At 44.7% G+C, this 22993-nt stretch overlaps 1 protein-coding gene across 12 annotated transcripts in view; it reads right to left on the bottom strand.

Moving 5' to 3' along the window:
* The window catches only part of FBRSL1 (fibrosin like 1), a 539862-nt gene extending 517139 nt beyond the window's left edge, over window positions 1–22723 (bottom strand). For 6 of the 12 annotated variants that reach the window (XM_086761185.1, XM_086761192.1, XM_086761186.1 and 3 more), the window contains exon 1: window positions 21734–22722. In XM_086761185.1, coding sequence (XP_086617311.1) covers window positions 21734–22027 — 294 coding nt within the window. In that variant the 5' untranslated portion in view covers window positions 22028–22722. Of the gene's footprint in view, window positions 1–21733 lie in introns of all 12 variants that reach the window. The other 6 variants (XM_086761191.1, XM_086761196.1, XM_086761187.1 and 3 more) reach the window with 3 other exon arrangements.
* Window positions 22724–22993: the final 270 nt, after the last annotated feature.

Genomic DNA, 22993 nt, shown 5'->3' with positions numbered 1-22993 from the left:
GTGTGTTCCCACTGCAGCCCGCTCTCCCAGCAGCCGCCAGACAGGAAAGAAAAGCAGAATCCATCCCCTCCGTCAGAAGAGGCTTATAACTCACAGGGGCATTCAAACTTGTTTGCCAAGGGGGATAAATCTGTACTTGGGAGGAAATCGAGCTCTCTCCGCTATAGATCTCTCTCCACTGTAGATCCGATATAGATTGCATAATGAGGTGCTTCCTTGCCCACACCACCACAGACACAAGCCACTTGCATGCGGAAAAATAAGTATATCTAGTTTTCTTTAAAAATCCACCATCCATTTCACCTCCCCCTCACTTCAGGCAGTGAAAACAGCTTCTGTCCAACTGTCACGTGAGATTTAAGCAGAAATTACAAGAAAGGCAGCTTTGTGCAACTCTCCCTGCAATTTCCCCATCTATGATGTACATGGAAAGCAGAGAGAGACGGAGAATTCGACAACACACAGAGGACGAACAAAATGACCAGTAACAATACACAGCACGTATACACCCCACACACGCGGGCCTGCATACCAGCCACCACTGCCCGCCTCTCTACAGCTGGGTACTCAGCTGCTCTTTTTTGGGATTTACTAAAAAGGTATCAGCAAAATAATAGGAATAAAGTCCCAAAGGAGTATTTTTTCCCCTGTTGCTCCTCCGCTTTGCAAGATTCCCTCTTTAGACAGTGATGTAGAGCTCTAGCAGGGCCCAGAGACAGTGCCTCAGCCCAGACTCACACTGGTTTGATGAAGACATACTAATATCTGCTACGGGTGTAATTTTTTTTTTTTAATTAAATACAACGAATTTAAAGGGACTCAGACCAGCCCTGGCAGCAATTATTACCTCCATGCATAACTCTCCTGGTAATTCCAGCTCAGCCTCAGTAATATGGCCCTCTGCTTTTTTTTTAAAGTTGTCTTTACATGGCTGTCTAAACTATAATTTTCTCTTGTTTCCCAAGATCTAAGTCTGGTATTAGCACAATCTCTCCTATGCACATTTAACCCACATTGTAGGTTAAATAGCGCAGCAGTTTGAATTCTGGGGAAGCAAACTGCTCACAATCTTAATGATATGCCTTATGCAATTTGGGTGGGTTTGGGGTTTTGGTTTGTTTGTTTTCGGGTTTTGTTTTGGTTTGGGGTTTTTTTTTTTGTTTGTTTGTTTTTGTTTGCTTGTTTTTTTAATTTTGATCCACCATTGAAAAGGTTCCCAGGACATCCATCCCCAGCAGCCCAGTATTATTAACAAGTCCCCTAAGCAGGTATGAAAAGCCTTTGAGATTTTCTGGCTCAAAAACACGAGGACATGATCTATGGCACAACAAGACGATGAGCTGTGTTTTTGGAAGCGGCTGGGAACAAAGAACAACACACAGACACACATCCAGAGACATCCAAGTGCACAGTCTGGGGGAGAAACTGTCTTCCAGTTTTTCATCTTTCCCCTCATGGAAAACAAAAAAAATCAATTGAATCTTGTCACTAAAAAGCTTTAAGACAGTGGGTCCATTAGAGAGAAGCGCAGAGACCTCTCCAGCTATCAGTTATAAAATCATACCCCGAGGCTACCAAGCCAATTTCCCTCTCCAAAATCCTTCAGCATCCACACAAACCTCATCCCCTCCAATATTTACACAACAACCAGAAAAGCTGGGAGTGGGGGAAAAAAAAAAAAAAAAAAAACAAAAAACCCATAGACTCCTGTGTGTATACAGCAGGGTTTTTACTGCACTCGGCAGCCCTCTGAAAGATGAGACGCAGAAATCCCAAGGGCAGCGTGCACAGGAAGGATGCTGCTCCGGGCAGCTCTGGAAGGCGCGCTCACGTCCTTCAGCAATCCCGACCGCATCAGCGAGCGATGCCAGAGCTGCATACGCTTGGGCGGAAGGATGGATTCACAAGCATTTCACAGAACCAGGGAATCAGTGAGAGCAACCTATTGCCTTGCTATGCTGCTGTCTACGCCTTCCAACCAGTTAAACCAAAGGATTGGGAGGAAGGGGGGGGGGGATTTCACAAACTAAATCCTGAGAACATAGAAAGAGGTGGGGGGGAGAACAGTGACAGCCAAAGGATGTTCAGCAGCAAAAGAATTACAGTAACAAGAATTCACAGTTACTAAACAGGTGGAGAGAAGACCCTTTTAACAGGAACAGCTGAGAGATTGATTTGAGAATGAGCAAAAGCTCATTTTTACAGAGTGAAAAGCTCTACCCCATGTAGCTATTCGTAGCTGGTAGAACGCACTGGATTTCTTGCCTTTATCACGACAAACAAGAGCCTGTTTGTAATGTAAAGCTGCAAGTTACACAGCCAGTACCAGTGTCTGTTCTTTTATACTTCATCTCCCAATTTTATCATAAACAAACACACAGCTTACGGTTGCCTATAAATTTCATCCTCAAACTCTTCAGAACAAAACACTCCGTACTTTAATCTTAATGTACTTCCTATCAAAAAGATCCTGCATGCGGGGTTTACAACTACTAAGCAGTAGAAGTACCGTGAGATAAGTTATCCATGTTTTACAGAAGAAACAGAGGGACAGAGATTAACTTATCTAGACGGGGGAAAAAAGCGATGTGCTCCAATTTTCAACTCTGATTTCTCCAGCCCCGCCAGGCTGGGCTGTAACAAGTTTGGAGGGGCTCTGGAGCAGCCACTGAGAGAAAATATTTGCAAAAATAAAACGTACACACTGATGTTCAACAACCAGGACATGAAAAGCCTCATAAGTTTAAACAGCTCAGAGAATCTAAAACTAGGTGCTTGTGCACCTGTAATTATTTGAACAGCAAGTTTTATACAAAACGAGGAGACTTCACCCGTGCTGCTCTGTTCAAAAACACAGGATGCCAAGAGAGGTCAGTCCCAAAGGAACCAGCAAAGGAATAAACAGCAGTTTACAAGAAATCTACGACAGGTCCAACTATTTTAAGTACACAGAAGAGAGAAAACACACAGGCTCATGCATGCGGGTGCACGTACATATATTTTATTATAGCCAGTATATAATTAGTATATGATGCAAAACAAATGAAAACAAAAACAAGCTACCAATGAAGCTGGATAACGCCATGCAAAGGCAGGTGGATACCACTGTTGCCTTGGAACCCATCTTCTAACATACAAATTTATCAGTTTAAGATTAAGTCATCACTTACAAGAAAATAAATATATAATTTCCTAAAATTAGTTCCGAACCTACAATCTTTGTTTCGTGAATCCAGCAGAGGACTACTGAATGCTTGACAAGGCATCGCTTCAGAGACCCTTGAAAAGTTTACGTTTATAAAAATCTCTACCTCTCATTAAAAGAGGAAATGCTTAAGCAGTTTATATTTGGCATAGCAAGAAACTTGCATACAGACTAGCTGATTTACTTGCTGTGATGTTGCGAGATACTGCTTTATTAGCTTCATTTGTCTTTAGCAGCACTGGAGACCAAGGTAACTACAGTTGAGTTGCTGAAGCCCATATACAGAGGAAAAAAAAAAAAAGAAAAGAAAAGAAAAAAAAAGGGCCTTTGAAAAAGCATCTTGTTATTCTTGCACTTGCAAACTGTTTTTTGTTTGTTTCTAAAAAAGGCTTGCTTTTTTTGAGGCAAATGAACCTTTTAAAAAGCTAGCTGTTGGCAAATATTTTAGACCATTTCTCCACTTCAAAGACTGTTCATATCAGAGATCTACAAAGTCCACAGCATGCTAAATTGACACAAATCCTCGACAGAAATGGAGTTTATATTTAACCTACTAGCAAAATTCAGCTACCTGAATAATTAATATTCTTCAAATTAATATTTCACTTAGCTCTCTAGGTGTACAATATTAAATCTATTACTGTGTTGTTAATTTGCAGCACATCTGTGGAATTAAGATCAAAATCAGAGAGCAGACATGGGAACTCTGAGCCAGTGAAGACTGAGTTTTGACACCGGCTTCAGCGACGCAGGATTTCACCCTTGGTCACTCCATGCTGCTTCAGTTTATTTTTCCTTCTTTCCTCCAGTTCTTCCCCCCTCCCCCCACCCCCCCTTCATATCTCTTCTGAAATACACTGCAGCTCCAGCAAGTTCCCAGCCCTCGAACAATGTGTTCTCAAACTACGCAGCTGAGAACGCCAATACAAATGAAATCTGTGCTGCAGCTTCTACAGACCTGGGACCACTTTACATTGGCCTGTCTTATTAAAACAAATAAACAAAAAAAAAAAACCCCACAAAACAAAACAAACAAAAAAGAAGTAAAAAGAAAAAAAAAGACTACAAAAGTGAACCATCTTGTTTCCTTTGAGTATGAAGAGGCTTTGAGTGTGAAAAAAAAAAACACAAAGCAGCTAACAGTAATCGGTTACACAGAATCCCTAATCCGTGTGTTCTGCTTCCAGGGAGCACCAAGCCTATGAGACCAAAACACAACATCAGATCCACATGAAATTCAGTGCCTAATCTGCAAACCAGTTACCATGACTGCACATGCAAATTGGTCAGATAAAAGCCAGTCAGAGGAATAATTGGCTATTTGGAGGTACAAAATGACTAATCTATATCACAGTCACCACATAAGTGTTTTTTTTCTTCCACTTCATAATTACACCACTTAATTCTCCAAGTCCGACCTGATATTTCAGATGCAATACAGTAGAGTAAGTACTGTAATGAAGTGGGGAGCAGGAGAACCCAGGCTCCAGCCAGAGCTCAACCACAGTGACACAAGTCCAGACTCTCACCTGTGCCCAGTCCCCGGTGGGAAGTCAAGGGACAGCTTCTAAAGGTGACCATGAAAACCACACCGACTCCCAGCAGTCTTAAACATGTGTTCATAGAGAGCTGTATATCCTCTGAAGAAGCCTTAGAAGGCACCAGCGCTGAAAACTCCAGCTTGGGTTGCATCCCTACTGTGTGTATGTCACCAGTGCCACTTGTGAGACCAACCGTGCATCAGGACAGGTATTCTCTCTCTAACAGAGTACCTTCAACAATCGACCCTCAGCATCATTTTGCTGACGTTACTCTAACATCAGCAGTGTTACAACAGTGCTTTCTAAAAATCATAACTTAGCAGAACTCTCACGTTTTCCTGTCCAGCAAAAATTTAGCACAAGTATAAAAACTCTTCACCATTTAGTCTTTTACTAACTACAACCAGTTTCATCCCAGGTCCTCACAACTACGGCAGGAGCAAAGCATCAGTCATCTCTCCCCTCATCCAAAAGGCAATGGAAACCAGTCACAACTGATTTCCCTCACTGGCCAACAGAAATACTAGCTAGCTTCAACTTTAAGGTCACTTTTTCCTACCAAGATACCACAGATACTGCTGGAAGTATTGATAATTTTCTTTACACACCTTCTTCATGGGATATGAAATTAAATCAAACTAATACTGAATTTTAGAAGAACACAAGAGGCAAAGCAGAACAGGTCTGTATAAAACCTCTCACTCAACTGCTTTGACTTTAAGGATGCCACGCCAACAAGCCTTCTGTCAAACACTTCAATAAAGCAGGAAAGGTAAAGCCTTGAATATTCTCCCTTTGAGGCACAGAGCACATGGATTAGCTGCTAGTAATTCACTTTCCCTATGCTTCAGGCACTTCCACCTGTGAAATGGGCCTCATATCTTCAGGAATCTAGGCAGTAAGTGTTAAGTCCTACACGAAGGTCAATATACCACTGTCATCCCATTTCTTATCTTCCGAGACTCATAACAAAACATCATCCTATATTCATACTTACAGCCCAAAATATAAGTGCTTGGCCTCAAGAAGTACATACGCAAATCAGCCTCCCAGCTGCACAAAGCCATACATGCTCACACCAAACCAACAGCTGTAGGCAGGTTGTAGAAGGACATTTGTACGTGTGAAACCATAGTGGAAACTAAGGGAAGAAACCAGCCCCACATCTGAGATTACCAAGGGAAGCCTGCAAGTTTCTTAGAGTTACAATTCAAGTCTATCTTTTCGTTGGAGCTGGGAGTCCAGGGCATAACCAACTGCCCCTTCTCCTGCAATTGGGGTCAAGAGAGCCCCTAGCTCCAGACAGGTTTCTCCCATGCATTTCTGTCAGGTGCTTTCCCATCTTCTCTCTCCTTGTGTTTTCTGATGAATCCATATGCGCTGCTGGAGATGGGATTTGGCATGCATGCTCAGACGTGAAAACCCTCTGCCCAGATGTGCTAATCCCCTGTGGCAACCCACTTCACCACACATGACCTCCAATGGCATGATTTGACAAGGTCAATGACTACTGTGCCACAGAGGTTACTTATGCTCACTGAAGTCTCCGACGTGCACACAAGAGGGTCCCTCCCCCTCTTTTAATGCAATTAAATGCTTTTTATTTAGAAATTTGCACAATTAATGTGCAATTTTCTCTTCCTCACACAACCAGCCTCCATTAAAACCATTTTCGGCAGCAGAGTCAGCGTTTAGCTGGGCTCAAATGCTGATCTTATCCTCCCGACACTTTCTTCAATCCCTCTGTGGGATTACAGCAGGGAAAATGACACTGATGAGAAGAACTGCTTCTTCCCCTGCTCTTCATTTAATATCCAATATGGGCTTCTTCATAAAACACACGTACAGGAAACAGTTTAGAAAGAAAGGAGAAGGAAAGAAGAACAGAAGGCTAAAAAGAAAGAATTCTTGTGTAAACTGAGCTACAAAGGCTGTTTACAGACTGAACTACTTTTAGCTTTCTGCCATCAATAGAGTCAGGTACCTTATCCACTCCAAGCACCTGACTAAGTGCAAACAAAAGCTTGTCTCTTCTTTCTGCCTGTCACATTGAAACTAATCAGTGAAAACAAGGTAAAAACTGGGGTTTCAGAGCAATTAAATCGTGAGGTTTTATCTGTCCAAGTAATCCCTTTTACCCTCAATCACTCCCCGCTACCCCACATTTGACCACATCATCCCAGCTTCTCAGGCTTAACCAAAACCAGCCTCAAGGGAGTCATTCCAGCACCACCACCATTTTGCACCATCCACGTCAGTGGATCCTTGACTTGGAAGAGGATCTAAAACACAGAAAGAACATGCAGCTATAATCCTGCTACAAAGGCTCAGGCCATATTTGCAGGGTTTCTTTAATCAATACACATCTGCTCCGCAGCCCCTCTCCCCCTCGTCCTGCCTCCCCGCTGCCAGAAGGGCATTTGCGTGGCCAAGCTGCGAGCCAGATCAGGGAACCAGGGAATTGGTTTTCCTGGCAGCATAAATGCCAGCGCTGGCACAAGGGAGGTAATCAGGATGAGCAGCCTGCCTGCAGGGCAGGAAGGGACCATCCCCTTCAGCAAAAACACGTACTTACGTCAGATTAAAGTGGTCACAGCCCCAGCTCCCTTTCCCTACTACTGCAAGTGTGGGAATTACCCAGTAGCATGGAAGATCAAGTCGTTTAGCTTTGCAAAAGGGTGTCTGTCTAAATACAGAGCTATTCTCAAAGCTTGTTTCTTCTCTCATCAGCTTTCCATCTCTTAAAAAAAAAAAAAAAAAAAAAACAACAAAAATTGAATAAAGAGATTTGGACCCATCAGTCACCATGTTCCCAAAACCAGGCAGGGAGCAAAGGACACGGTGCTGTGCTGCAAGGGCTGAGGATGGAAGCCCTGGGCTCCTAAATGGAAGGGTGCTAACGTTTTCCCTGGCAAGGTAAACAAACCACACAGTACAGAGATTGAATGACTCCATGGAACAAAAGGGAAAATAAGGTCAAACAGAAAGAAAAAAAAAAAAAAAAGAAAGAAAGAAAATGAAACAAGAAGCAGGCGAGATGAGAGATATGACAGATACAAACACACCAATCAAAAACCCCAACAGGCTGCTCGTTAGCTCTGAAGCCGAGCACATGGAAAAAGAGAAGAATTTACTTCTTCCTCAACTGGAATGTTTGCATAATTGTCACTTTCAATTTTACATAATTCTCTTTTCTACGTATTTGTTTTGTGTCTAGGCCACCATGCATGAAATAAATCCCTGTGCCAGAGCACGGCCTGTCTGTGCGACACACAGTGCTAAGGAGATTGGGTTTCCCATTTATTCCTGTATTACATTCCAAGAAGGTGTGAACAATGCTTTATCAGACTTAAAATAACATCGACCAAACAGATATCTGTCCCAACCAGAGTGTGTTTGCTTAGGCAATTTTTTCTAAAAATCGTAAAGCTAAGTGAGGTACTACTTCAGCACTAATTAAATACCATTTTCACTTTCCCTTCACGCGGCACAATGAACACAGGACAAGCACCACACCAAGAAATAATTCAGTCTAAAGTTTTGTTTCCTCCCCCACCTCCAATTAAAATTACATGCCTTCACTTTGCGTATAGGTTCAATTTTCTTCACATTTAGTGCTGATATCCAGGTGTCCTATTAAAAAAAAAAAAAACAACTTACAAGCAGAGATACTGAAGCATCAACACTAACTAGGTCTTTCAGACACACATTTTAGATGCTGTTTTGAAAAATCTACATTAAGAAGAGTGGAGGCAAAGGATGAACTTTCAACATTAAAAGGAGTAGCACTAAGTAACTAAGCACCCTAATTCTCATTCTTTATTTAAAATTAGAGACAAACCATTCCAGTGACCACAGTCCAAAGAGAACACAACAATATTTCTTTGTTCAGGCCGGGCAAAATGGAAAACAAAGATTCAATGCTGTTAAACACAGATTATATTCAAACTTCATTCAGCTTTAAAGCTTGACAATATAGTATTAGAAGAACTAGAAAGTCTAAAAAAATATATCCTTTATGTCACTGTAAAGGCTTTTCCTTATAATTCAGCTGCAATCCAAATTCTAACCTTCTTCAAAAGTATCTGCAGCCCTCAGAAAAAGACGTTTGAATGTTTCCAGTTTCGTAGCTGGGATGTCAATCCATATGTCAGGAAAACGTCCAGTCTATTTCTGTTCCTTTCACCAGCATCAGGAATATGTTGCAAGACACTAGCATTTACTCCTTTTGAAAAGGCTTGATCACCATGAAGACACAAAGCCAGTTGATTTTCTTTTTCCCCCATGCTTTTCCACCTCCAGCCCTGCTTCCAGAGGCAGGGCTGTAAAACTGTGCTGCCCCGAGCTGCCGCTCTCCCCAGAGCATCCCTCCACCAACGGGGAAGGGAAGGGAGACCCCCGCACTCACCTGCTGCTCCCTGCCATCAGAAAGGCCTGTATTACACCATGATTAACCCCTTCCCAACCCCAAAAATACGTACAAGGATGCTCCAGTAAAACAGGCAAAATAAGCTACGCTTTACACTTTATCTTTTTTCCCCCCAAGTCTGTTTTCTTATTGGCATGCCTTCTGCGTCTGGGTTTACGCTTTAGGCACAGACTCATTATTCCTACAGCATGCAGCAGAGACTGAGAAAGAATCACATTTTGCTTATGTTCTGAACCTCGCAAAGGTAATACTAGGAAAAACACCAGTGACTTCATCTGCTAAACATTTATAAACAGAGAATGGGGATTTTAACACACACATGCACAAAAGGAGAGAGATGTAAAAGAACAAAAAGAATTCATCTATCACTTGAGACAAAAATCTATTCCCCCTGCTCAGTACTTGCTCCTTTTTGCCCAGATAAGCGCACACAAACAGTGAATATTCACCTAATGGTAATTAGCAGAAAATTAGAGTCACATAAAAAACAAAGAAATACCCCAAATGAAGGCAAGCTCTATTTACCTGCAGGAGATATGCCACCAGAAGCTGCCCATTTACCAGTCCTCATGCTCCACGTTACAGCATCTCACCACGCTTCACAAGACCAGGTGCTGGCTGCATTGCCACCACTGCGGGAACAGGCACACTGGGGAAGCAGGCGCCCACCCAGCCTGCGGTGATGGGGCTGGCGGGGACAGCCGGCCCCCTCCGGCTCCCGTCCCGCGGCCGCACAGCCCACCAGCAGCCTCCTGATAAGTTTTTGCTGCCAGTTTCCACTCGGCCCGGATCTGACACTTTCTGAAAGCTGGACACAGTTGGGCTGAAGTTTCAGACAGACGTTCAAGTTTACCAGTTTTATTGTAACCCCACATTATTTGCTTGCTTCCCATTACCACCGTACACAAATGGGTTGTCTTTTGGTCCTGCTGGTACCAGTGCACAAACCTCTCATCTCCAAGCCACCACAGTAAGCAGTGGAAGTAAAATCTGCAAATTGCTATGGAAGTGTTAAAAAGAAAGGAGCAATCTTTCTGGAATTCACATGAACCATTCGATAAACCAAATAATCTGATTTCAGATGAATAGCACATTGTACTTAACACAGATATAAACACCAGCAATTTACATCCTGTCCTTTGAGGTCCAATTAATACCCGTACAGGTTGTACCGACCTTACAAATGAAGTTACAGAGAAGCATCATAAAACATGGCCCCTCTTTGAGCCACACAGCTTTATGCCAAGCACTGCACTGAAGATACGCAACCAGACACAGTGCACGAGTGCCGACCACAAACGCATCAGCAAACAGCTATTTAGTAACGGCCACAGCTAGCTGACCTTCAGGCAGAAACTCAGTAACCCGATGATGATGACATTCCTGGCCCTGGATTGTCGGCAGCATTTATTTTGGCAGCGTTAAAGAAAATCCACTGATACATTTTGACCAGGAAGCGCTCATCAGGAAACCAGCAGAGACGGCACTCCCGTCCAGCAGGCCGGCTTCAGCTGCAAACCCGCGCACGCCCGCTTCATCCCAGCAATACGATAAGTTTCAATAATCAAGAGAAATTATTTTAAGACCTTAAAACCCAGTAGCACGGCTTGCCTCAAAGCTGCAGCACAAGAGCAATACGTGCCTAGAGACCAGGAATTTCAGAAGCCCAGTGATGACAACCCTGAGCTCCTCCTGGGTGGAGGAAAAGCAGGCAATACGCTCAGAGACTTCACAACCCATTAATGTATTTCTCCGGACACAACACGGCTGAAGCTAACAAACCAAAGATACCCTGTCTGGGAACAGCTCACGTAAACAGTTTGTTTTTTTTTTTTTTAAAAAAAAGACCAACTTCAGAAATAATTATTGGAAACCTACCAAGAAAACAAACTACATCCAGTTGTTTATCTGGGATATCACCTGGGAGTTTACATTAGTTTACACAGGCCCCCATTACAGCAGTTCATAACCTCTGTTTTGGAAACGGCACATCCTACACCTGCCAAAACATAAGCTCATTTTCTAACTGAGGCAATTGGGTTTGATATTAACACAAGGCTCTAGACAACCTCCTATCCAACAGCTGCTAAAAAGATCATCTTTTCCTACTAAAAGCCTAAAACTCGTAGAGATTACTTTGTAACAAGCACAGGAACCTTTTTCTGATTGAGCCCTGCAAGCACTTCAGCCTAGATACAGATAAAACTTTAATTTCTCAGTCACATAGGTTATGTGACTGAGCGTCATCCAGCGATGTGGAAGAAAAGTCATGAGCTGTACGAAATCAAGTTACAGACCATGTGTAGCCCAGAGGCTCTCATTTCTGTTTCATTAACCCTCTCTCCAATACAAACAGCATCAGAAACATCAGTGCCTGTATCAAAGTCATCTCAAAATGCTTCTCTCAACACAAGTTTTGTTGACCTCACAGATGCAGCCATCTCCATGGCAATGGAAATGATCTCAGAAAGTAGCTCAGCTCCAAACTCCCATCCAGTACCTGCAGGAACCAGCTGCGAACAAAACACCCCCACCCACTCCCCTCACCACCAAACACACACTGGGGAGCTGCCCAGGGAGCGTTAATAGGGCTGGAAGAGGGTTATCAGCTTGTTTGATGTAATCGACAACATTACCATGTGCACATTATAATGAACATACAGACAACTGCGGAGTTTGATGGATGAGCTGATAGCAGGCGAGTTATAGAATCCATCTGGTTGGAAAACCATTGTCATTTTCAGCTAAAAATCACATTAGTAAACTCATATCACAACTTGGTACTATTTAGCTTCAAAACAGAATACCAGAGTAAATGGTATTCTTTTTTCCTGGAAATATCTTGCAAAATATTCAGTAACTCAACACTCATAGCAGTACGGCGAGGTTTGTGTTTTGTTCTGTTTTTTTCTTTTTAAATGCACAGAGTGCTTTAGTTAAGTCTGAGGAAAAAAAAAAAAAAGGGAAGGAGTTTTTTGTCTATCTTGCAACAAAACCTCTCTTAAGATCTATGTCTGTTCTGCATCAGGAGAGTTTCCTAGCAAATGCATGAACAAGTGCTTCTATGAGAAGCAAGATTATAAATCAGAGCATCAGTAAGGGCTGAAGAAGCCTAGGAGAACTTAAGAAACCTTAAGTCAAGGCCTGTATTTTACATAATAGGAGACAGAGAACTAAAGCTCGGGAAAATCTCATACTAAGATTACACCTGCAGCAGTATCCAGAGCATGGCACGCTCACCGGGGCATTGCACTGGTCAGTACATCCCACGTGAAAGCTGCTTACACACCTGAGGTGGGGCAGAGGGGAAACACTTCACTAGCAGCTCACACAAGAAGATTTCAGCTTTGTCTGCAAGTTACCAAAGTGACAAATGAGGCCAGAAGACACCGATACACATACTTGCTCCCCATGATAACACAAGAAGCGTCACAGCGTGCCATGCTCATACCCACCCAAAACCCATCCCTGGGATAATCCGACCCCATCCCATAACATAGCAAAATAGGGAATGCTGCCATGGCTCCTAAGCACCAATGCGTGAGCAGCTCTTTCATTCGAGGCTCTCCCATCACCTCCTGCACAAACACAGCCTGCGTTTCAAGCTACGCATACCAGGGATGAAAGACGGGAGACAGTTTCCTCAAGCGGCGAATCCAGCCTCCCATGGGGAGGCAATCAATGGCACCGGCTGAGGTGACACAGGAGGTGACGAAAGGACTTGCCCAGAGCTCAGAGAGGAAACTTGTGGCAGTCAGAAAGAAAACCCCATTATCTCGACTTCCGGACCCCTCTGCTAACCGCCAGACCACAAAACACTTTTATTGCAGGATAGCATTACAACAAATAGCTATTTTCTGTGAGCAGAAAACCCACTTTGCAGTTTTACTTCTAAAAATCCATTTCTACTCCAACTCCATAGGATTGCAAGCCAACCCAGTGACACGGCATAAACAATTTCTCCCTCCTTCGCATGCCCCAGTTTCATTAAGTAATCCCCATAAAAGCAATTACTGAGCTTTGGACTGAAAAATAACTAGGGGAAAAAAAAAAAAAAAAAAGACAGCAAATTCTGTGTATCTTCATTTGCATACGGATTCCCTCCCTCCCCCTTTCCAAGGTTTTTGCCATGAGGTCTTTTATGTCTCTTTCAATAATCATATAATTATATGATTCCTAAAGTACACGCTGGCAACACTTCAGGGGATTTTAGTCATTACAGGTGACAAGACTCTTCTCTCACATCTAATGCTCGCTAGGATTTCCCTCCACTTCATTCACAGATAAGATGAAGAACCGAGTGACACTCAAAACCCTCTCCCAGACAGATTTTGGGGGAATCAGCCCTCTTTGTTCCCGTTACGGATACAGAGAAGCAGGCAGAACTGAACTGCAATGAACCTCAACCGGAACGAAGCATTTTTTCAATTAAGCAGCCCATCATTTTTCCCAAGCACCACATCCAACTATTTTAATGGCTTTCACATTTTTTCTTTAATTTTACAATCTGAAAGAAATGCCAAGGTTCCATCAAGGACCAAGAACGCCGTAATTCCATTTCTTCCAATGGTTGCAAGTTATTAACAAGCTGTCAAAACACCATAATTATTTTATATCAAGTTTGACTGATTCCATAAACATCTCTTAGCTGCACACTATCTTGAGCCTCGCTCCCCCTGAGTGGAAGGATGAGCTCAGGCTAAGTGGAATAAAAAGGCTGCACGTCCTCTTCTACAGCAGCACAAGAGACATTTATGAGCCACTGAAAAACCAACAGCAATAATACGATGACATCAAGTGCATCAGCCAATGAATGTAAGGTTTGAGACATTTCTTCCCCTAAAATTCTCAAGTGTTTTGGCTCCCCTGTATAAATGAGCTACCAGGAAAGAAACTGCAGCCTCACTGACCAACAAGAAGGGTTAAAGAAACAGCCTTGGTGTCCCTCAGCACACCACAGCCCGCTGAATAGCCAAAAGCCCCAAATTATTTGTTTCCCAACTCTGGCTGCAAGCTTCCTCCTAACCTCCTACCTCACTAAGTACAGGCTAGATCAGGGATACGCGAGCACCAGAGTAAATCAAACTATATTTAAAACTGGAAAAAAAAACACCAAACAATTACAGTCATATTTTTACAAAGCTAGAAAGAACATCTGTTGGAGAGGAAGATAATGTGATGATATCCAACCACAAATACTAGAAACTTCACATTTAGACTACATGCACAAGTGCACCATATACTACTTTTTTTTCCCTGAATGCCTCTCTGTCACAGCCTGTGCAGAAGACAGCAAGGCAAGCTTCAGGAGCCCAAGCACAGCTCCCTTGCCCTGCTGACAGTGCCCAGCAGTCCCCAAAATAGAGCATTTGACTTCCAATTGCCACGTCTGTGTGGCACAACTATACATAGCCAGCACAAGATTAAAAAAGCTTTGCTCTGAGCACAAAGGGAGAGACAGGAATGGTGCCATAAGCCCATGTTTTGCAGCCAGTAGCGCTGGGAAATCATTTTGATCCCTTCAATCCCCTTATCCATGCCAACCACTGACCTTGCAGATGCAACTTTTGTTCAAGTTCAGTCCCTTTTTGGCTTGAAGCAAGACAGAGCTAGAAAGGAAACACTCTCCATTCATCTTGGATCGTGCAAGCGCTATGTACGTCGCTGCCCCTGCGCTCCTTTTCACAGCTATTTCTGAACTTCGGACCCAGTCACTCAGTCCAAAATAATTAAGCTACAAAAATTGACACACATCTACTCACCTGTCATTAGGGCTTGGCACATCTGCTGGCCCGGCTGGGCACTGGGTGGGAGAGCCCTGCAGCCGGTGCGTTCATACCTGCCCAGCTTTCACAATCGCTCGCACCAGCGGAACTGGACGGACAACAACATGCAGGTCGCTTTGCCTAGGCCGCCTGGGAGCTGCTTAACTCTCTCCTCCATTTTAAACACTTGGGATTAATAACACAAAGACCGATTCTCCTTCCAGCATCTGAACACTATTCTTAATTCATGAGCTTTGGAAAAGAGACTATTTTTCAAAGAGATGGAGCAGTGCGGGCAAAACAGCACTCCAACTCTTTTTCTCGATGTGAGCAGCAGGGCTGGAGCGGTCACAGCCCCGTTGTGCTGCACACAGCCAAGCCAGAAGATATTTAAACAGCAAGAGCCACTTCACCTACATAAAACTCTTTTATACCTTTACTGTGATAAACTGGAGGCATTAAAGTGCAGTGAATTGGAAATTGTTCTCACTTACAGCTGGATGTTCACATACAGCTGATACTAAGATGCACGTCCTCCATACTGTATTTCAAATCTTTATTTAAAAATAAAAAAATTAAAATTGCATCAAGCAGGACACAGTGTTTCAGTTGTGCTGATACTGTTCACTCTCACAGAGAAAGGACAGGCTGTTCCCCACGACCTGTATCACCAGGACAAGCCCAGACCCTAGAGAAGCTGAAGCGATGAGGACGCTGCGGTAGCGCTCCCCCAGCCAAGGCGCACGCAGGTTTAGGCTCCACGCGCACGCAAAGCCCACCAGGTCTGGGGGAGCAGCCTGCAGCGGCTGTGCCTGGACAACTGCACACCTCGCACCAAGAAACAGGAAAAAACCTCCCCAAACCTTTACAGCAGTGTAACTGTCTCCAGCCCGGGTACTGCATCGCTGTACCTACATTAATTTCTGTACCTATATGAATTTTTTAAGAGGTATGGCTGTGTGGTATGTCAGCCCTTCTGCAAAGCAAGCCGGAATCTACCAGAGAAACCAAGTCAAACGCGCCACGCTGGTCCCATCCTGCCAGGCTCTCTTGGTCACTGTTATCTTCCCAGAAAGTAACATTATGATAGCCAGTCTCATTCTGCAAAATAACTGAGATAAATAATAAAAAGCGCATCTTGTTAGCACACTAAGAGGACAGTAAAGTTTTCAGTTCTTATAGACAAGAAGACAAATGCCCTACTGCAAATAAACACTAACTTGGATCTAATATCATCTATTATTTGGGTGAAGCGGAACACTAATTTTATTATAGCCCTTTTATACAAAAAAAAAAAAAGAAAAAATCTTATCTATGCAATACAGAGTACCTTATATTTCTTAAATATGATATATTCAAATTTTTGTAATTAATTATAATTTATCTTCTGAATGTCTCTGTGGTGGTTGGTCCACGTGACATTTCAGCAAGCTTCATCTCACGTTTTACCCCAGGTCTCAGACTGCTGAAGAAAGGCTGAGCAGTTATGGTACAGGAAAATATTCTGGAAGAAAAATTGGCAAGCTATTAAGAGCCCTTTCAAAAAATCCAGACAGAGTCAAGCGCAGTTTGAGCTCAAAATGAGACCTGAGGCAGGGATGAGGGCGACCCTCTGGGCTTGGCTGGGATTTCCACAGCCAAGCAAGCCATTTCCTTTCTCTGACGCCACGAGAGCCACGTTAAACACGTAACAGTGCCCTGACCTAGGCTGCAGGCATCGCCCCGGTCGGGGCTGTACTCACCACACACTCCATCACTCCTGCTGTGCAGCTGGCTCTCCCGCGCACAGTACACCCGGTGATCCCAGGGGGTTTTACTGACAAGGTAGAGAACTCCAGCTCCAACAAAAGAGCTGGATCCTTCCTCACCACTGCCCGCCACCCGACTGGTTTGCAGGGAACCTAGCCCCCTTCCTTGGTTCTTAGCCTGACTGAGCAGAGACCTCACGCTTTCCAGAGCCAACTCCTCTGTTTCAGCTCTGCATTAACCACCTCTTATTCCTTGACAACAGAAATACCTTAAGTACCCGCTTCAGAGAAGATGCAAAAAATCAACAGCTAGGAGAACAAATCAATGGAGACTAACAAGCCTTTGGCAAAACCAAAAAGCATTTAGAGCATCCTCCAGAAAATCATTACATTTCCTGAGGTTAAAAGAACTTTTAACCAGCCATCAGAAACACTAACTTGATACATCATCACTTGACAATTAAGTAGAAAGGAAAAATACTTTAAAATGTAGAAACTTATCGTAAAACATAAGACTAATTCTGGAAAAAACTAAGCTGCAAAGTACATATACAGAGGTATGATGATAAATGAGCAGTTACATAGCTAGGTCAGTGGAATGAGCACAAAACCTTTGGAACAGGAAGCTGCAGTTAAATACGCTGGTTTCCTTATCAATGAGAGATCAGAGCAGCAGTAACAGCGCGGTGTACAACACACATGTGAAAACAGCCTTATCAAGATAACAGCTGAAGAACTCATGGATTCTGTCCAGAAGTCTACGATCACCATTAGGCTTTCGAAACTCTGCTACACTCCCATGCAAACAGCAGAGAAGGGACTGTGATTTAGCACCACCAGACCTCTGGACATGAACAAAAGTAAGAGCGGGCAAAGCGGTAATCTCCTTAGGGTCTGCGACCAGATGCAGCTGGGCCCCAGTTTGGCTTGCGAGGGCAGCATCACCACTTCAACGCGACGTGCATGAAGTCAAGGTCTGCCTCTTTTCGGCTCGGGGATCTACTTCTGTACACGTCACTCCACGCACATTTGCGAGCTGATTCTCCAGGAGATTCTATAAATGGGTTAAATGTTCCTAAAAAACCCATACACACACACACCAGGAAAGTTAAAATTTCCATACAGCGTTCCAAAGTCTTGTTGGAATCTGTAAAAATGATAAACAGTAGCCAAAAAGAAAACACAATCCCTTGTCTTTCCAACTACTTTGGGAGAACAATTGCTCTCAAAGATCGCATTCATTAACATTCTGATGAAGTTCCCTTTTAGCACTGTTTTTCATACTTGAAAGGCACAGCTATGATCAGAGAGAGCCCTCAACTACCGACTCACTCATTTAGATTCTCTCGCTCTGATTCACCAATCACCTTCAAGAATAATTAGCAGCTTCGTCTGAACGTAATGAATACACACACATGCTCACATACACACCATTCATTTCGGAAGGCGGCAAGAAATCCCCCGTTTCTCAGCCCGCCAGCTTTTCTGACCCACAGCATGGGAACCGTCTCCTGGGCAGCACCATCATCTGATGGTTTTCCAGTAGCCGCCTGTCTCGCTGACCATCTCAAGCCAGCAGGTCAGGGCAAACCAAGTTTCCAGGTTGTTAACTCCAAAGTCATGTTTGGAGGCTGACTACTAAAAAAAAAAAAAAAACAAAACAAAACACCACTACACACACATCAGCTGCATGTAGCCTGAGTTGGAGCCAGATTTATACAAGAAAATTCAGGGGAAGGAAGGGAAAGGGGACGTTTTAACTTCTATGCACAGAAAGAGGCTGCTGCTGGTTTGTGTGTGGGCTTTTTTTTTTTCTTTTTTCCTTAATTTAATACATATATAAAATTAACTCTGTCTTTATGGCAGGATAGGGGATCTGTAGGTCAAGTCACAAGTATCACAGAAACAAGATACAATATTTTCAGACAACAACTGCCAAAGGAAACATTGTCACAAGTTAAATAAATAAATTCAGAATGCTTAAAATTCACACCAAAGAGCTAAAGTAGACATCATAAAGCCATCCCTCAGCATTAACCTTAACTGCTCACACGCCCAGAGGTCAATATGTATTTATTCTATAAAGCACCCTTTATTTACAGGAACACCAGTGATGAGAATTTTCTTCAGTGGGGAAGGGGAATTCACAATATTTTGAGACTAAAAGAAAAACAAACAAAAAACCACCTTACCTCTCCCAAATGCTTCTGCCATTAAGTTCTGCCTAAGCACTGAGAAATTTAATTTCCAAGGGGAAGCCCAAAGCTCAGCTAGCCTATTAAACATAACCACAGCTCACCGAAACATCAAGTGGCAAACAAACCAAGAAGAACACAAGAAAGGATCACAAGGAACTATCACATATGCAACAAAAGCTCCTTTTAGGATTAGACATGAAATAAAACAGACTTTCTTAGTTCAGTACCGTCCCTAGGCTGTGTACTCACTTTTATTCTCTCTCCCCCCTCATGAACATAGAAGGTTTCAATTCTTATTTATTTTCAAAATATCATCACAGCAGATTTTAAGTACTCTTAAAAAACAAATACACACTGAAATACAAGCCTCCTCCAAAGCAGAAGAAAACCACCTGTTGCAGTCAAGTTCACTAGAGAGCACAGCTTCACACCATGCAAAATGACCTTGCAGTTCAGTCATTTACACGGGCATATATTGCTTTAAAGTATTTTTGCTTTAATAATCCCTTTCTCTTGCTGCTGTATCGAATCTGACAGACATCATCCATGGTCAAAGGCAGCACTGCACTGAAAAATCCACACAGTGTACAGTATCTTCTCCTTTTGAGTGTTACCGGGATTTACAAAATGCACACAATCACTAGGGCTCCCCGAGAACCTCCAATACAACCTAGCTCTGAGCTCAGCACCTGAAACAAACAGGTGAATTCTGAAACAAACAGGTGAATTCTGAAACAAACAGGTGAATTCTGTTCACACTATTCCCTCCGAGGGGCCAACTACCTTCCGAGACCCTGAGGTGCACACGTTCTCTTGCATGCTGGTAAATACAGTAGGAATCAATTAATTTCAGGCAGCACTGAGGTATTTTGCAAGAATTTGAAAGGGGACAGTTTACACTTGTAAAGAGATACTTTTTTTTTTTTTTAAAAGGAAAAACAGAAGTGCTTCCACAGACAGATGTACTTTGGGGCTGCAGAAGTTTAAGGTCACCTTCTACCCTCATGTGCCCTGTTATCAAGGTTACAGTTTGGTTGATTTGATAACAAGGCTTATCCCATTTGAAAAGCCTGGAGTTTTCCCCGTCAGCCCTGGAGGGACCGCACTATCATTTCAATTCTATTTCCTGATAATGTGCTCATCATGGTAGAAAATTTCTGCAGGAAGATGAATTTTACTTTCTTCCCTGACAGCTCAATAGAGACTCAGGGGTTTAATTGGACCTATCTGCTGATGCATATTTGACTAAGAGCATGCCCAAGAAAAAAAAAAAAAAAGTAAAAAAGGGAAAAAAAAAAAGATAAAGAGAGGTCTATGGCTTGCTTTAGAGGCACACAAAAGCGGATCGCGCGCTCATTATCAGTCTGTGTAGACAAAGTAGTTGGCTTTGCTATTAGGACAACACCCCACAAGTGATGCCACGGAAGGCCAAAGAACAGCCATCACCAAGCTGACACAAATCATCTTCCCCCTCTGACACCCACGCACCTACCGCTGCCCAGGGACTGCGGGGCTAAGTGTCCCCCCTGAGCAGAAGCCCAGGCTCCCCAAGCACAGGTTTCATCGCCCTGACATCAGCATAGACAGCCAAGGCCACCGCTGACACCTCCATGGGAGCATTGGGCCCATCTCTGGAACTTCGCGAAGTTGGTTTCACGAGCAAAAAAATCCCGATGGCCAGGATGCCACCAGAGCCCAGAGGCCTGCATGGCAGGAGGGGTGGGCTGGGGCCCACAAAACAAACGGGATCTCAAAGTCTGGGCCAGAGACATCGGAGATCCCAGGGCAAATCTGAGATTATTCATTAGCCTGCACAGAACCCTTCGTTACCGTAACACGGGTTAATAGATACACGAGTGACAGGAAATCTGAAGTAGGGAGATCACCCAAAACTTTGCCCACATTTTTACCACGCTGTGTCAAAGAAAGCAGGCAAAGGCACCACAATTGCTCATATTTCCTAGGAATTCAAGTTATTACGCCCGCCAAGCAACTTGTTAGGTGCTTTCTCTCGACAACTCACTTCTTCCCCTCGTACACAAACAAAACAAAAATCAAAAGCCAAAGCCTTAGTTTGTCAATGCCCCTCTGAAAATATTAAATTTCCTGCTCTGCTTAACTTAGCTCAGACAAGGCAGGCAGTATTTGCTCAGCAAATATTGTTTGTAATAAGTTAGACAAGCAATATTTTTTGCCAGCCTATTAACACCAGAAAAATATGTACAGTCAACAAGTGATGAAGAATTTGTTCAATTACTTCAAAAATGGGAATTACAAGCAAGGGATTATTATCCATTTAAACATCTCTTTTCCACAAAATGTCAAACACTAGCCATTTGCTAACAATCTCCGGAGACAGATAAAGTAACATTTTGGCAAAGCAAACACAAACTCCTCGAGCCGGGGGGGGCAGGGGGGAAGGAAGGAGGGTGGGAGGGGGAAGCTCCACCATTCACAACAATACCGGACCATCCCAACACGCCAGGAATATTTTGCAGGCCGATTAAAACCCCAAACAAACATTTGACTTGCCCTAAGCGGTAGTCAACACCGGCCTGGGGAGGCGGGGAGGGGGGGCTGGGGAAGGAGGGGGGGGGCAGCAAGTTGTCAGCGGGGCTGCGAGCAGCCGGGCTGGCTCGCCCCCCTCCTGACCGCTGACACCAGGATGAATGCACATTAATTGCCATTTGCAAAATTCAGCAGCCTGAAAGCGCCGCGCTTCCTTTTCCAGTTTTTTTTTTTTTATTTTTTTTTTTATTTTCTTTTTAATTTTTTTTTCCCCCCTTTTCCCTCCTCCCCCCTCCATCCCCCTCTCCGCAGGCGGGCAGGGCCCCCCTCCCCTCTCACCTCCAGGGCTTCCAGGGTATTGAAGCTGGCGATGGCGAAGCCGTCGATCAGATCCTCTTCCTGGGAGCTGGACTCGCGGCGGCGGCGGCGCGGGGGCCGGGCGGCGCGGGCGGCGGGCTGCGGGCCCCGCGGGGCCGTGCGGGTCTGGCCGCCGTTCTCCTTGCCGGGGCTCGGCTCCTTCTCCGAGCCCGAGGAGGGGCTCTGGTTCCGGGGGTCGCGGGCCGCCGCCTCCCGCCGCCGCACGCGGTCCCGCTGCGACCTCGACCTCCGGCTCTGCCGGATTTTTCCATCCATTGCCGAAGAAGCAGCGAATCAACAAGATTTTTTTAAAATAATAATAATTAAAAAATTAAAAATTAAAAAAAAAAAAAAAGAGAAGGCCGGCCGCGGGGGGGGGGAGTGGGGGTGGGGGGGAAGAAAAGTCACCCCCCCTCCAACTCACCGCTTCCCCTCTTCAAACCCCGGAGCCCTTAAAAAAAAATAATAATTAAAAAAATAAAAATCATCAACAACAACAACAAAAAAATCCTGCTGTTCAGACCCTCGGATCCAGGGCGATGATAATCCACAGAGCAAGGCTGGGTGGCGGTGGGGCGAGCGGCACACACACACAAAAAATATTAAATCCACGGAATGACCTTGACAAATTTCCACCCCCGCCCCCCCCACCCCCCCAAAAAAAAAAAACAGTGACGGGAAGAGGAGGGGAGGGGGGAAAAAAAAAAAAAAGAAAAAAGAAAAAAAAGGGGGGGGAGATGTATCTGGATCAGGACGAGGACACCTCGGATTCACTCGGCGCGGAAGAGAGAGGCAGATCCAGGAGGCTCGACCCAGCTCGGGATAATCCAGGCGCGGCGCCCCCTCCCCGGGGGCAGCGCCGCTCCGGGGCCCCGCTCCGGCCGGGGGCCGCCGCCGCCGCGCTCGCCGCCCAACTTTCTTGCCGCGGAGCGAGCGAGACAATCCCTGGGCAGCCCCCGCCGCCGCCGCCCGCCGCCGCCGCCGCCGACCCCTCCTCGCCGGGCGCCGCCGGCGGCTCGTAGCCCCCCGCGGCGCCCCCTCGGCCGCCGCCGCCCGCTGCCGGATGGCGCTGGCTCGCTCGCCCGCCCGCCCCAGCCCGGCTGCCCCGCGGCGCGGCGCAGCCCCGGCCCCCAGAAGCCGCTCAGTCGGCGCTGCCCGGATGCCGCCCCATTCTCCCCGAGCTGGGACGCGGCGCTAGCACCGCCCGGCCGGCCGCGCATGAGCAGGGCTGCCAGCTGCGCG

The sequence above is a fragment of the Chlamydotis macqueenii genome, chromosome 17 (genome assembly GCF_036417535.1).
Source record: "Chlamydotis macqueenii isolate bChlMac1 chromosome 17, bChlMac1.mat, whole genome shotgun sequence".
In the NCBI taxonomy this organism is placed as follows: domain Eukaryota; kingdom Metazoa; phylum Chordata; class Aves; order Otidiformes; family Otididae; genus Chlamydotis; species Chlamydotis macqueenii.
This window is presented reverse-complemented; position numbering and strand designations above follow the sequence as displayed.